Source organism: Periplaneta americana, chromosome 16 (assembly GCF_040183065.1).
Source record: "Periplaneta americana isolate PAMFEO1 chromosome 16, P.americana_PAMFEO1_priV1, whole genome shotgun sequence".
Lineage (NCBI taxonomy): Eukaryota > Metazoa > Arthropoda > Insecta > Blattodea > Blattidae > Periplaneta > Periplaneta americana.
This window is the reverse complement of record NC_091132.1, coordinates 74,497,801-74,514,833: the sequence shown is the minus strand read 5'-3', so window position 1 is coordinate 74,514,833 and position 17,033 is coordinate 74,497,801. Positions and strand designations below refer to the sequence as shown.

Here is a 17,033-nt window from a genome sequence, read left to right as displayed (position 1 = left end):
ACTACAAGTTTCACAGTTTGTGTATGCCACAAACTAACAGTGATGTGTTTTATGTAGGTAACTTCTGAAGACTTACTTCCTGTTACCCTCTGCACAACTTGCATTTGGAAACTTGAACTGTGTCATGAATTTGTTGTTGGGTGTCTCAGTGCTGATACAAAATTGAAATCAATTTATGAGTTGGAAAATAGTGAGGTAAGCATACTATAATACTAATTATTTATATTTATTAATTTATTGCCACTAAATAGTTGATTTTTATTCAGGAAATATTATTGTATTTGTTTTCTACGATTGTTGCCAAAATAGAAAACTTATTTATCCTAGCGAAATTAATTTTGTATTTTTACAATTCTTATTAGGAAATTCAGAACTTCTTTCTTGAGGGCAGCAGATGTAACTCCTTCTGAATTTTCTCTCAATGTGTCAGTGCTGATAAATTTATTATGTCCAAATCAGTAACAAAAGAAATGTGTAGACCAGCCGTGTAACAAATACTTCAAGGACTTGAAGATTTTCTATTGGCCTTCACTAAAGCACGTTCCTCTGTGGTCTGAGGTGGACAAGAGCACTGAGTTGAAAGTTAAGCAAGGACTTTTTTGAATATTAATAATGATACAGATATTGATAGTGTTTACTGAATATTGACTTATGCGTGTTCACTAAATGTTGACTGTTGTGGACTCACTTTTTTACTACTCTTTTCACTTTTATTTTTTTTCCAATTTTTACTATGACAACATTTACTATTTTCATTTCCTTGTGGCACACCAGCAGATCATTTGCAGCACACTAGTGTTCCCAGACACACTGGCTGAAAATGGCTGAGTTATAGTTTGTATTTTTTTTATCGTTATTTATAGTCACTTTAGTAGTAGTAGTAGTCGTCGTCGTGGTGTTGGCGGCGGCGGTGGCAGCAGCAGCAGTAGTGGTGGCGGTGGCGGCTAGGGGCAGATTAGAGATGACCCTTCAGCACATGGCTCGACAGTGGCCTATTGTGCACCCTGAATTATGGAATGAATGAGAATGAGGTGTACCGGCCCACCAGCCGCTTGAGATCCCTCACCTGCTCACCCAACGGGCCCCCTACACTCCCCTTCACCTTAAGTTCATATCGCCAAGGTGACCAAGCAGCACAGGATCCATTCTAACAGACCTTCTAAGGTGTTGAAGCACCCTCGGAAGTGCTCTTAAGGAAGGAATTCTGGCAGAGATATTGCAGAAGACTTGGAACATAGAGACGGTTTTGGAGAGGATACCCCTCCTCCAAGCGGACGAAGATATAGATCATGACCTCATTATGCTTATGGAATGAGATGATGAAGATGAATGATATGAAATGAAATCTAAATTCTGTTTCTACAAGGAAGAGGAAGAGAAATGCAGTATGGCAATGAAATTTCCAACCCGGAATTTGCCTAAGTAACTGTGGAAAATCACGGAAAAACCACAGTGAGGTTCGTTGGTCTACGGTTTTGAACCACGGATGTCCCGAAGGCGAGTTCCTTGCTTATCACATGAGCCACCTTGCATAGTCATTTTAACTCTTAGGTAATATTGAGACTTACTTGAAGTTTACTGTTGGAAATGCCAACTCTGTCACGTGACATGCGAGTTAAGGTTGTGCACTAAGCAGAATGCGCAAGTTGAGTGAGCCATTCAATTTTTTGACAATCATTTATTTTGCAATCTTTGAGTTAGTATGGGAAGTTAATTTTTATATAATTGTCTGATGTGGAGATCAAATATTGTGCGCAGTTTGAGAGGAAGTTGTAACTTGAGCTCATTGTCAGTTCCCTTGTCAATTTGATAAATGTATTATGCTGGTTGGTGGAAGACCACTGAAGGTAATTTTATTTTTTATTTATTGTTCTTATTAGCAATTATTTATTTCGATTTATTTGGAAAGATGATACCTGTATGTAGATATATACTTTCGGTACCTTTAACTCGAGCATACATATAACTGTATAAAGAACAGTTATAGTGTGCTGAATGGTGTCCACTATTGAAGGGTTATATTTAAAGCATAATTCAATTGCAATCCTCTGATTGAGGTTCTGGCTGATATGTACCTCTATTATCAGAGAATACATCTCACTTGACGATATGTGTCAGAGAGAAAACAATTGTTTGTATGCATCTGAAATCTGATTAGTGTAACATGTAGCTAATTGGTGATGTATGCAATGGAGGGGATAGGAACTGGCCACCACCCTACCCCGTTATCTCCTGGCCTATTTGCCTCGTAAGTGGTGCTTTTTGGTATCACTTGTGAGGTCCAGACCTATCGTGGACAGTTTACGAAACAACAATTCAGTTGCGACTTATCAAAGAAAATGTCTTGTTAATGTTACAAATTTATTTTATATATTCTCGAACTTCGAAATATTCCCGACTTTTAGCCAAATGCCCAGTTTTCTCTCTTTCCCTTTTCTGTCAAAAAAATGATGCCAATATTTTTCCATGAGAGGGAAATTTCCCTTTTATGGAGAAATGTTGGTATCGTCACTGGACTTATAAAAATAAAATTTATAAGTCCAATGATTAGCTCACAGCAAGTTTATCAGAATCACTGTATGTAAAAAAAAAAAGTTAAAAAAGACTCATAGAAATAGGACTATCTAGTGTAATAAAGTGAAGGGGAAAAAATAGGAAATATCACAGAACAGCATTAGTGAGGAAATCAAGTTTTAATACCCATGACATTCATGCTTTTTTAACCAGTGCACCAAATGTTTTAACTTTACCTTATATAAGCATTTTCACATTTAAATCCTTTGTGATTGGACATTTCTGTAGTCCCAGTTGCCACCAATAGAATGAGCTACAAGCCTACATCATAAAATCGCTAAAAATGGTAATTCCCTGGTTTTTTCCTTTACCCTTCAATTAAAACATAGCTGTAATTTCGAACTCAAGAGATAGAAGAAATATGTTTCTTATTTTTCTTAGAGAGTATTGTACCGAAATTTTAATTTACTCGAGAATGTAAAGAGCAAAAACTACGAAATCAGTACCTACCGTAACAGTTATTTGACATTTTTCATCCATATAGAAATTCAAAGTAATTGTTAATTCCTTTTAGCTATACCAAATCAATAATATGACATATCAATATAAAGTGTATGTAAATGATTTACACTTTTAATGTTATACCAAGGTAAGTATTACAGCTATACAGTTGTAATTATGATAGTTTGAAAAATAAACACTGAAAATTTTGGTACTTGAAAGATGCTCAATGTAAGCTCCATTCATCACTTGACAGATTTAATGTTCAGTCTGTAATCCAGCTCGTCCCATATTCTTAACATGTTCCCTTCAATACTCCTGATTGCAGCTGTAATTGATCCATCAATATCCATTGGTAGAAGTGGCACAAACACTTTATCCTTCGTAACCCCATAAAAAAAAATATCATGAGGAAGGTAAACAAATAACAATCGAGATTATTACGTCATGTTACGAGCATCTTTCAGTTTCAAAAGAAAGACAAAGCATGGCGGTAAGGATAAGTATTATGGAGATATACCACCAATTTTGAAATCTTTGAGAGCTTAACTTTTTGTTGCTAGAGTCAACGGCAATTCGGAAGGCAGTAGTCTGTTTGCGTTTGTGTTGAGAGAGACAGATAGAGAGAGCAAGGCAGTGTACAACATTGCCACATCGTACTTCATGCTCATGTGCAATACAAATAGCACAGGAGAGAATTTAAATTATCAAAAGACAATAATGACCTTAGTCGTTGATTACTGTAAGCATAACACCAAACAAACCCTCTTTCCTTCACTAACAATATTCTTTGCACGTTTCTCAATCCCACACCACACGCTTCTGCAGTCGTTTCTTGCGCGTTGGCAATGTTGTAGCCAGAATCAAGATAGCCGGCAGCGTTCTGCTCGTCAACGTTTTTAAAATAATTATACACCTTAAACACTTATTTTCTGTGCCTGTGCAGTACTTGTCTTTTTACAGTCTCTTATTCCATTTATTTATCTTACACACACCCAGTAAATGTTAGTTTTATTTATTCAATGTACTGAAACACTCACATGTGAACAAATGAACTCGGGAAGCACTAGTTATAGACTGATTCCGATTGGTTCTACTGTACAAGCTTGGACGTCACATCCTAGAAATGCTATGGTGCATATAGCAGCTGACCACCTTCCGAAATGCCGTCTAGTCTACCAGTTATTTATAGATAAGCTTTGTAGTTCTCGTATTTTGTCCCCAAAAAGTTACTGTTATTATTTACGTACAGTCTTAGAAAAAAGTTTTGTCGTACAGATAATTTATAAGTCCCAGAAAGGAGGCAGTGCACAAGATCAGACATACAACGAAACAAAACTAATTTTATTACCTCAACTAGTTCTCTTGTAAACCAGGTCGCATATTCTCTGATCATATGCACTGCCTTCTTCCTGGGACTTATGAAGTACCTGTGCGACAAAACTTTATTCTAAGACTATATGTGGTGTATAATTAATGTAGGAATAGATATCTCTATTTTTATTATCTTGATAAAATTAAAATGAATTCATAACCACAAATTTCAGAAAATAATATATGATACTTGGTATTTGCGTGCAGGTTGGGTTCAGTACACATTCTCAGTTACCTGAAAGTTATGATGCTGTGAAGATAAAAGAGAAGCTGCTTGAGAATGGAGAGTATCAAACTATGGAAGACTCAGTTCATCATAATATATTCATTGATCCTAGTTACATAATAGACTCAGCAAATGAGATGAATTCAACTGATCACCAAGTTGATGTTGCATTGAAATCTGAAGAGGACAATATATTGTTAAATACATATGTTGGAATTCAAACTAACAAAGATGTAAATGAAGAGTCTGTTCAAGAAGGCTCGATTTTGCAGATTTCATGTGAGAATAATATACAAAATGAGTATTTGATACAAAATGCTGATGCCAGTAACTATGTTGTAATGGTTCCCACTTCTCTGAATCACGTACACTGCGAAAACAGTGTAAAGTCAACAAAGGACCCATTGGTAAGTAATGTGACATAAAATTGAACAAGCAGCAGAATGTTCTTCTTGGATCTTATTGTATCTTCGCAACATATGAATTACAAACTTTTGTGCTATAGAAATTCACACTAGAGAACAAGCAAATGCACACTTAATCACTTGTGCGTGCGTGCAAATTAATTAATCCGAACAACGCAATTACTTATGCAAAAACACTCAAACGGGATAAAAAAAAAGGATCTAAGACATACCTCAGTAATCTATGTGGCCTCCCTTGTTCCTAATAACAGCTCTGAGACGATTTGGCATGGATTCCACTAATTTCCCACAAATATTCTTCATTTCTTCATCGCGAAACCATACACCAATGAGGGCAGAAATCATCTTCTCCTTTGTAGAACAATCCATTTTTTGCATTCTTCTTTTGCAAATTGACCACAAGTTCTCAATGGGGTTGATGCCGGGTGAGTTGCCTGGCCAGGGGAGTACCTGAATATTCTTCTTGTTGAAGAATTCTGTAGTTTTTCGAAACATATGGCATGGTGCCAGGTCTGTTGGAACACACCTCTGCCATCCGGAAATGATTTTTGCAGCTGGGGTACGATTCTGGTTTCCAATAAGTGAATATATTTGTCAGAATTCATCATTCCCTTGATAGGTATTAATGCTCCAGGCCCTTCATGTGTAAAACAACCCCAAAACATTACTTTAGGGGGGTATTTGGGTGCTTGTTGGAGATGAGCTGCTGCTACTTTTTCAGATCCTTTCCGTACGTAAGAAACACGGTGGCCGTGGACCTCGAAATGAGACTCATCGGAAAAAAGTACATTCTTCCAGTCATTCACTGTCCAGTGTTGATGTAATTTTGCCCACATTAAGCGTTTTTTGCACATAACAGGGGTTGGCAGTTGCTTCTTAATAGGCTTACGAACCCTTCGTCCAGCTTCCAAAACCCTATGCCGCACTGTTGTGATGTGAATATTCGCCCCAGTGGTAGCCATTAACTCGCGGGTTAAGTCGACAGCAGTTAGTCTAGGATTTAATTTACTTTTCCTGACAATTAAACGATCATCTGCAGGTGAAGTCTTCCTTTTCCGGCCACAGTTTCCTTTTTTCTGGGGTGTGATGGATCCAGTCTCCCTGTATCGTTTTATGATCGAATTAACAGTAGCCAAACCGATGTGACATTCTGCAGCAATTTGCCTCTGTGTCATAGAAGAATGCTCTGCTAATGTTATAATTTTAGACCGTTTTTGTGGAGTTGTATCCATTTGTGAAGACGACAGAATGTACACAGGATTGCAGTATTAAGTCTTCAACACAACTGAAATGCTTATAAGTATAAAACGACAGGCAAAAGTCACATATTATAAAAAAAATAATAACGACAGACCTTCAACAATGGAATTACACGTACTACAGATGTCAATTAAAGCGGTATGAGCAGCTGTGAGGCCAACAATGACAGAAAATGTAAAAATATGTCTTGTTCGAATTAATTTGCACGCTATTGTATCACTCATAGAACACTTAAAATTTATTTTTATTTTGTTATGTTAAATTGAGCTATTCACTAATGTTGTGCTGATAAAACATAATAAAATATGAGAATCCTGAACTAAGACTGCAACTGTAGACAATTTTTCAGCAGATTTTTTAACAGCAAAATGGTCTCTATTCTGAACACATTGTGATTGGAAGCTGATATATTCTCGTATCTTGTGTAAAGTTAATCATAAAACAAAAATATTTTTCCAAGCTGCAGAGTAATAGATAAGCACAATGAAGAATAAATGAAGATCATGAAATGGTGTAGTGTACCTCCTGCAAGCAATGCTTCTCCAATTTATAGTATAAAAATGGATTTTCTTTTACCATTATGATCATCGCGATTATTATTATTATTATTATTATTATTATTATTATTATTATTTGCGTTTGCTAACAAAACCGGTCATTTCCACCAAAAACAAAAAAATGAGTTTTTACAGTTTTGGTATGTTTAGAAGTGCATTTTTCTGAATATGTTACTGTTTTTATTCTAACTCTGTCATTTCCATGAGAAACAGTATGGTAAAGTCAGTATTTTCAATCAAAATCGGATAACTCCATATCATACTATAGTCCCGTCGCTCTTATTTCCGACAGCCAATCATGTTGCAGGTTGGTTACATTTAAATGTGTGCATCTTGTGATTCGCTGCTGATTATGTGTACCTCCTAAGGCTCGATAAATACTTAATATAATCATCCGCCATTTTTGTTCTTTCATTGGCGTTTGCAGAAAGCACATGAGGACGTTATTTGCCGCTCAGTTATTAGCTCAATAACGGTGCTACGACATGATAATGTTTAATGGTGCAGCAAATAGATTCCTTTTCTGGTAGCTCAGCAACTAAAGAACAAAAATGGCGAACGATACTACTTACCTAGACATAATAAGAGCCTTCACTTTCCAAGGTGTAAGCAAAGAGGAGGAGTCACGCCGGAAATAACAGCGACACGACTATAATGCCAATATTTTCATTGTCTTTTTTTTTTTTTGTATCAAAAAACGGACATTTCCAACACTTGGTATCTATTGCAATTACCAATCCATTAAAAATCAGTCATTTCCACTTCTGTGTGCAAGAGTGATAATATCTTATTGCTAATTGAAATTATTGTGAAAGTGTTACAGTACGGGTGATTATGTAGTAAGCATCAACCAGGGCATCATCTACCCACAGTAGTGGTCTTGGGCACATGTTTTCCTATTAGAGTGTAAAGGGGCTCACAATATCTTAGTCATAAGAAAATGTTCAAAATTTAATTTATATGTAATATTTGGTAATGTAAGCCTATGTTTTTTGAACTCCTACTGCTGGAAGAGTGCCTGGCCGATGCTTACTACATAATTACCATGTAATTTTATATTCATTACTCTATGATACAGTTAATGTAAGTGACGTGTATGTTTTACTGTTATACATGTCATTTTTCGAACAAAAGTGAACGTTTCCCTCAAATTTCCAAACAAAACCGGACATTTCCAAAATATTTTTGTCTATAAAATGCATAGAAAATAACTAAAATCATTATTATTGACACTATTAGAATAACACTTTGGGATAAAGTGAAGGCTTAATATAGTTTTTTCTACTTCTGAAAAAAATACTATTTTGGAAATGACCAGTTTTGTTCGAAATCTTCACAATTTGTCTTGTGTAAAGTTAATCATAAAACAAAAATATTTTTTCCAAGCTGCAGAGTAAGACACAAGTGCAATGAAGAATGAATCAAGATCATGAAATGGTGTAGTGTACCTCCTTCAAGCAGTGCTACTCGAATTTATAATACAAAAATAGATTTTCTTTTGCCATTATCATCATCATCACCACCACCACCATCATCGTCATTATTATTATTATTATTATTAGCTGTTATCAGTGTGTTATCACATTCAGTTAATTCCGTTATTGGTAAAATGCCTTATGTATCACTTAAAATGATTATTAAAAATGGCATACACAAAAGAGCAACAACCAACAGAAAACCTTTCTGAATTCTATCAGGATTCATAATTTTATGTCATTCAAAACTATGTAATGTACTAGAATTAATTTTCATATTATTATCATTTTATTTATATTGTGAGTTCATTTGGAAGAATTGTTATGTCAGAGTGCATTTACAAATACATTTTGTGCATGCATTAAATTTTAACTCCAGTTTATATTTCATAATTGAAATAATGTATTCTTCCTATTACAGGAAAATAAGTGTTTTAATCAATCTCAGCAGATTAATACTGATGTAGATATGAAACAAAGTACAAAGATAGATCTTCATCCATTCCAAAATATAGATATTCCTTCAGTTTTTCATGTCAGGTATGTTCCTTTTTGTAGCATATGTCCAGTTATTATTGTTAAGCATTTGCATAGGATCTAGAGAGACATTTATTTATTTATTTAATCTTATTCGAATGTACACAGACATGTTGTCCATAAAAGCACCTTCTTCACATAAATAACTTCATTACAAAATAAATAATAATACATAAACAAAACACTATGCTTAAGCAGAATTTATAATATGTACAGTGAGCAATGTATAATATGTACAGAGAAGAGCAGCTGTTTAATTAGTCATGTTTGAGTAAATTTGTTTTTTAAATGCATCATTTGTTCCCGAAAATAAATCAGTATTATTCAAATAACTTTTAAGTCGGCCTGGTTGGCTCAGTTGGTATAGCACTGGCCTTCTATGCCCGAGGTTGCGGGTTCGATCCCGGGACAGGTCGATGGCATATAAGTGTGCTTAAATACGACAGGCTCATGTCAGTAGATTTACTGGCATGTAAAAGAACTCCTGCTGGACAAAATTCCGGTACATTGGTGACGCTGTTATAACCTCGGTAGTTTCGAGGATCGTTAAATAAAACATAACATTTCAAATAACTTCCTGTGCTGAAAAGAGGCAGCATTCTAATTAGAGGTGAATTGTTGTTACTGATAGTGCTTCAGCTTGGGATTTGAAAAAGTACATTTTTACGTGACTTGATGAATGGTACATAAAAAGGAAGTAATTTCAAAATTTCTGGTAAATCTATTTCATTTGTGACGATTCTCCTCAAGAAGAGAACTGTGTATGTCAATATCCTGTGATGAAGGGATTGCATATTGAACATTGATCGTAACAATATTCTTGTTATTTGAATGGGGCATGCAATTCTGTACAGTTTAAAATACAGATCTCTTAGGAATTTATTTTGAATAATTCCATATGATTGTTTTTTGTCTCTCTGAAATCAGTCTCAAATTATTGATGCATATTCTAATTTATTTCCGACCAAACTATTATATAATAGGCTACATAGAAAGGGAGCGAAAAGTTACCGCACTATGCAGGGGACGTCAGGGAACAGATTGCCTGCAATCCATTGCTAGACTCACCGGTAAACTGTAGCAGCACAGGCGGGCATTCAGTTTCATTACTGTAGGCCTAAATTATTAATTAAGAGTTACCTAATGAATGAATGACGTTGAAAACTGATGTATATCTTACTTTTCATCAAAGCAGCTATTGAGAATGATGTCCAATGTTCTCAATACAAACGTTGCATCGTGTTAAAAAATTTCGAAACACTCGTATCTCTGCCTCTGAAATTTCATTCTCCAGGGCTTCAAGAGTATATGGATTGTTCTTGAAATTTCTCAACTAGAAATACCCGTTGTGCTTTACTATACATCACCATACTGATAGCAAACACAAATATTGTGCTCCAACCACGAGAAAGTCTCTGCCGACTGAGACGAAAGGGAGTAATGCTGTGAATGAATGTTGATGTCATAAGCTGTCATAAGGTCACACACGTGGGTACTCATATCTCTATTGGCTCGCTGTCACAGCACAAACAATAACATTGATACACACATGTTTATACTACCCTAGTTACAAAATTAGATCACTGTTAATCTCCTGGTCTTTTAATCTCTCCATACAGGAAATAACAAGTGCAGGAGAGCAGATGGTTTTTAACAGACATAACGATAATATTATATATCTACTTCGCTCCAATACATGTCGCAATAGTAACAACATTCCTTTCACGGTTGATCTCCTGGTTGGAGAACAGTAATGTTCAATAACAAGTACAGTAATTCAACACTACATAATAATGTGTGCTCAACAAATACTGCACTCGTCAACCAAACACTTTGTACATTTCCCGCTGTCTGCACACTTCATCTCCACCACTCGGGAATTTTAGGCCTGCTGTAATGAAACTGAATGCCTGTCCATGCTGCCACAACTTACCGGTGAATAGAGCAATACATTGCGGGCAATCTGTTACCCGACATCCCCTGTATAGTGTGGTAACTTTTTACTGCCTCTCTCTGTAGAATGATGACTGATGAATTGGTAAACAATTTTGACTTCCTCATGACAAGCCCAAATGATTTAGAAGTGGTGTAATCCTTGTCATGAAGAAATATTTCCCACACTCTTTCCATATTTTTTATCCATTTTCTTTGTGGAGTATCATCCAAATGTTTATCAGTACCACCATTGGATATTGGCCACCTCAGAATCATGAAAACCACATGATCATTTGCCAGTTTGTAATTTATGAAATGTTCCACATACAACGCATCTAACAATTCAGTCTCTAAGACCATATGTGAAATGCCTCACAGCATATTGGTTACATCAACTGGGTCAGATGTAAGGGGTGGTTATGGATTTGATCAGCATAGCGCAGTGGAAGCAAACAAATAAAACCAAGGCTGGATATTAGATAATGCATAATCTTATATATATATATATATATATATATATATATATATATATATATATATATATATATAATTTGAACTGGTAATGGAAATTACGGGAAAACGGCTGAACGGATTTTAATGAGTGACCCCTCATTTTCATGCCTGGCATCCAAAGTTTTTCGGAAAAGTAGTAGTTTTCAGTGAAATGTCAATTTTCCTACATAATTTTCCTATTTTCCAAAATCCATCTGTTGTCAGTTTTGAGAACTAATTGTATCGACTCATGGCCGACTTGATTGAATTTCAGAACAAAACACACACTACAATAAACAATAGGCTATTACACGAAGGCCATGACCTGCAGGATTGCCGACATATTTAGAGCTCAATTCAATTTGTTATTAAAAACTGATTCTGCAGAGTATAATTTTCTGAGTATAGCTGTGTATCGGATATTCAAATCTACGAAACTTGAGGTGGTTTGATGACATTATTACTATTAGGAATTAAATATATTATAGTTAATATCATGACGCATCTTTTTTTCATTAATTGTACATAATATTGATGCTATATTGATGATATGAAAGTGAAACGTTTTGTGGTTATGTAAGTAAATGTAGAGAATATCTTAATTTAGATCTTCATTTCTATAATTTACTTAGTAGCTGCTATATATAACTAAAAAACTTAAGTAAGATAATAATAGTGTTATTAAAATCAAATATTTTTATACTTATTAACCCAGTGGGGTTGGGTCTTTTTCATATACTTAATGGCGGTGTAGTGTAGATATTGATATGTGTCATTGTCTTCAGTATTGGCTCGAGAGAGCGCAAAAATTACAGTTCCTAAGGAAAGATCAAAAGGTATTACTTACTGATAAAATAAGAGGCCTGGAAAATTTTGTAGTCTCCAGATCATTTCAGCAAGATCTCTTAGTAGGATAAAATGATTTTATGCTCTACATTTCAAGTTCTACATGCAGCAGCTATATGAAAATGCTATTGTTCGAAAGCTTAGCAAACTTGACATTTTTTTAACTTTTGCCTACAATCCACAATGACCTGAAATAGCTACTGCTATCGTCCTGACATTGATACTTGCGTTTTCGCGTTGAAACTCAAAAACTGAAGTTGGATAGGTTCAAGAAAAAGTATTTGGCCTAAAAAAATCCATTCAGAGGGAGTAGGTTTCATTATTATGGAAGCAAATAACTATCAAAAAGACAAGTATTCTTCATTGAAAATAAATCTGAAAAATTTTTATTTGAACGTCTAACGAACTTAGTTTGCAGCAGTATTTGCTGCACAAGCCACTAGTAAAATATAATTGAATAAAAGAATACAAATACATATAACAGTAATTAAATGAAATAAAAGAACAAGAGTAATAATAATAATAATAATAATAATAATAATAATTATATAGGAATGTAAAAGAAGTTAATAATAATAATGTAATAGCCGATACCCACAGCACCTCGCAGAATTTACATTAAACTGTGCCCAATAAAATATACAAAACTATCTCAAAGAAAAATAACCATATATTTATATCTGTACAGTATTACATCTCTTTCAACCATGAGGTAGATAAACGTGAGGAGGAGTATTTCTAACAATTTAATAAGTACAAGAGTTCATATTACGCTACCAGACGAATCTCACTATAATCCATATGTCTATTCATAATGTGGAACCTTCCAAATTGTAACTTGTTCCTAAACATATGTCTGCCACGATGTCGAAGTTCCAACCTTTGTCTCAACAACAACGACCTTCTGTGTTTCTTGTCTATCCCTCATGGGAACGAATTTTCGAGTTTCTTGTCCATCCCCCACGAGGACGAATTTCCAAGTGTCAGTATCTAAGAATTTAAATATACAAGAAAACTTCTTCCCCCCTCTCCTTGTCTACCATAGTTCTTTGCTGCCGTGATGTATGGAAATATCAGGAATGCCAAGTGGAAAAGATGTCGCTGATGAATGGAAAACAACTTCATCAACTTCATTGAAACAAAACTTAATGCAAATTCGTTGCTCTTCAGAAGCATTCTTTTTGACAAGTACAAGAAATCGCAAAATGAGTTTCATTCATCAACACACAGCAAGTGAAAAACTGTGTACACTACTTATAATGATATTAGATTGGTGGTCTCATGACTTGGTGCACCTTATTTCATTAACATGGCTGCAATTTCTCTTTCTCGATTCTTTTTCAGAAAGTTTAAGGTATGGTTCTACTGTGGCGATAATCGCCGAGCAAATGTCAGCTGAGCTGTTTCTTTTACAGCGAACATTGTCGTCTTTCCTATTGAAAGTATTAGGGCCTATGCCATCAGACAATTAGATAACACTAAGTTTGGAGGCAGTAATTCTGCTGAAAATTCTCTTAAAGAACAAAATGATTAGAGAATCCTTAGTAACTTGGAATTAGAACAAGTATTTAAGGAACCTAATATAGTAACTTCGATAAAAATTAGTATAGTAACTTCGATAAAAATTAGAAGAAGACTTGAGTGGGTAGGTCACTTAATTAGAATGGAGGACGAAAGAATGACGAAGATGATCTTCACTGGAACACTGGAAGGAAAGAGAGATAGGGGTCGTCCCAGATTGAGATGGTTAGACTGTATTGAGAAGATTTGAGGAAAGTGGGAATAAGGAGATGGAGGAAGAGGGCAGAGGACAGAAGTGATTGGGCTATTGTTTCAAAGGAGGCTTTAGCTAAACTATAAGAGCTGTATGCCAAAAGAAGAAGAAGAAGAAGAAGAAGAAGAAGAATTCTGCTGAATCATTTAGCATTGGAGGAGAGAAGTTTAAGGCATATTTTTATAGTAAAGAAGATAGAGCTACACTGTTGTATTTATGCTACTTTAAAAAGAGACATACTGTATATTTAAATTATTTTCCGAGCGAGCTATCTGTGTCAAAATTAATTACATCATTCATTCTAAATTATAGTGATTACAATACAAGCTTTTGTCCAAGCTATTCAACTTAAAAATAATTCTAAAACATACTTCATTAGGATTTTAAAATGATCTCAAGTAATTGGTTACATTAATCGTCGTTATTAAAGACTGAACTACAGACCAATAGGGAAAAGATCACTGGGTCACCCTGTGAAGAGATGGCGGAAAAACTTTTGTAGACCAGAACAGTCCTTCTAGGTTTATCACCTGTTAGGAAGGTGATAATGATGGTTAAGGGGACTGGGTAATGATTCCTGTATGATTAAAAAATTTCAGTACAAAAGTTTAGTTCAATATTTCTAGGCTTTCAGTGCTCAGAGTGGAATAAAAATTTCCATGCTTATACAATCAATCATTCTGCAGTGGTATAAAAGACAACTAATTAGTTTCGTACCCAAGTTCAAAAGAAAGGTCCTAACTGATAACCTGCTTTCAAACTTTGCTTATTGTACCTCATTCTTCAGGTGCACATTACCTGTTACAATCTTCATTCATATACCTTGTATTTTTTAAGTTATCTAATAATGTATATCGTAAAATCTAAAGCAAAATTTAGTTAAATATTTCACTCCTAGTGAAGCAGAAAAAATATTTAACTTTGTTTAACATTTCTGCAATTCTTTCAAAGCATTTTTTTTTCTCGTTTTATGTCTATGATATTCCTAAACCCATAGGTCTACTATGTAGAATACAGGCTGCAGAAAACACTGTAAAAATTTCATGGAAATTTATTCAATAGTTTCAGAGAAAAATGCACTTATAAACACTGGCTTTAAAAATAAATAATATTTTAATTTTATTCTTTCTCTAATATATATATAATTAACCTGTGTTGAAATACAGATACTTTATCAATCTTGCCTACAATTTCACCAACTTCATTCCACAACATTTCCTTCTTATGGGTATCTCTGCATTTCTTGAACTCATATCGTACAGGGTAGGATGATTGTAAACATGGTTAATTAAAGTTTTTTCATTTATTTGTGAGAAATTACTGAATACACGATGTTTTGCAGCCATATTTATGATATCGTCATTAGTTTATTTTCTAAATGAATGGTGATCATTATCAATTTGAAGCCAAGTCAGTCCAGAGTGATTGATGCCAGTAGGTCGTTGCAGCCCATGCAGCACGTTGTAAAGAAACCAGCTCATTTATTTATATGTACAGCTAATCAAGCAGTGTTGTTCACTCAGCAGTAATCACCATAGTGTGTTCGCTCAGCAGTAATCACCATAGTGGAACCATAGCTTTACTTGGAAAGGTGGTCCAGATATTCAAAGTTTCATACTTCTAAATCATATGTCTTCGAATGTACTGAACTTTAATTTGCTAATCATAAATAGCATGTTAACAAATTCTGTATTGTACTTACCCATAACAAATCTCAATACCTAACATGTATAGATAACCTGAGATGTTGATACAGCATCGTAAAATAACCCAATAAAATAAAAAAATAAATAAAACATGTATAGGAGGAAGAAGCAGGAAGAACTTTTTTATTTTTTTGAAGTATTTCCAGTAAAAAGAAAAATAGAATGCACAGCATATTCGATTAGTGAAATAAAATCAGCTTCCGAATATATTTCACTGGCTTCATAGCCTACAGAATTTTTTTTAAATCATCACATTTGTTTCGATACCTAGTCATTGTGATATACCTGAAAACGAGAAAGTCGATAATATTGCAAAACAGGCAACATATTTGCAACCAAGACCTCTTCGTGTGATATCTCTATCCAATGCTTTTGCTTCAGTAAAGTCTCATTTTACAAACCTATGGATCAACAATTGGCTCTCTTCTGACAAAGGAAAAATTTTACAGTCTGTACAAAAGAAACCAAATGACCTGGAAATGTACAAAAACTTGCCCAGACATGTTCAAACATTTTAAACAAGAGCCAGAACAGGTCATATTGTCACACAATTGTACCTACACCGATTTCACATTTCTGATAATCCTACTTGTCTGTGGTGTAATAATCATGATGAAGATCTGGAACACATTCTTCTATACTGTCCATCCATAAACCACAAAAGAAGTAAATTAAAATCATCAGTACCAGTTGCAGAAGACACAGCCCTGCAGTATATATTGACTACACTGCACTTCTGGCTACTAGCAACAGGTATCTGTAATGAACACTGATCAAAATAGCCCTCATTTCTCGTGAAAATCAACTGAATAGACTACAGCGGATTATAGTGGACTTTATGTTGTGAGCAAACAGCTGGATACATTAAGAAGATTGATTGACATTTGTTTGGAAGTTACACAGACAAATACGTTGATCCTACAAGGCCAGATGATGATGATAATTGAATAATAATAATAATAATAATAATAATAATAATAATGTATGTATTCAAACTTAGATCAATCTGTCCATCTTCATTCTGGTCTCCAAAACTCCTAATAATGGGTACCTTATATATGGGTTGCAAGGAGTAGTGAAGTGCATTCCATAATTTCTGCTACTCAATTCCCATCCTCTCCTTCCCGTGGTGCAACCTGTTTTTAACAAACGAGGATCTGGGGACCAAGTCAAAGCGGTATAACTGTTCCATCAGAAATGGAGGAAATGCCATTTCACCATGCTGGTCTACCACAGCATCAAAATGCTTGCTAAATGGCAAATAGGAAATAAAGTCAATGGATATGTGATGAGTGATGACTAAGGAGCGGATTTCTATGTAATTAAATATTATTTTTGCGTGTGATAAAACACAATTAACATAGTTAAAAATTCCGAACATGAAGTTTCAAGTTTAAAACCCGAATTTTAT

The 17,033-nt window shown here is 34.7% G+C and overlaps 1 protein-coding gene across 3 annotated transcripts in view; it reads left to right on the top strand.

Annotated features, from left to right (window-relative positions):
• Positions 1 to 17,033, top strand: part of LOC138716438 (zinc finger protein 852-like) — a 39,521-nt gene that overhangs the window by 10,963 nt on the left and 11,525 nt on the right. For 2 of the 3 annotated variants that reach the window (XM_069849533.1, XM_069849531.1), the window contains exons 4-6: positions 58 to 195; positions 4,597 to 5,022; positions 8,754 to 8,872. In XM_069849533.1, coding sequence (XP_069705634.1) covers positions 58 to 195; positions 4,597 to 5,022; positions 8,754 to 8,872 — 683 coding nt within the window. The remainder of the gene's footprint in view (positions 1 to 57; positions 196 to 4,596; positions 5,023 to 8,753; positions 8,873 to 17,033) is intronic. The other variant, XM_069849532.1, reaches the window with a different exon arrangement.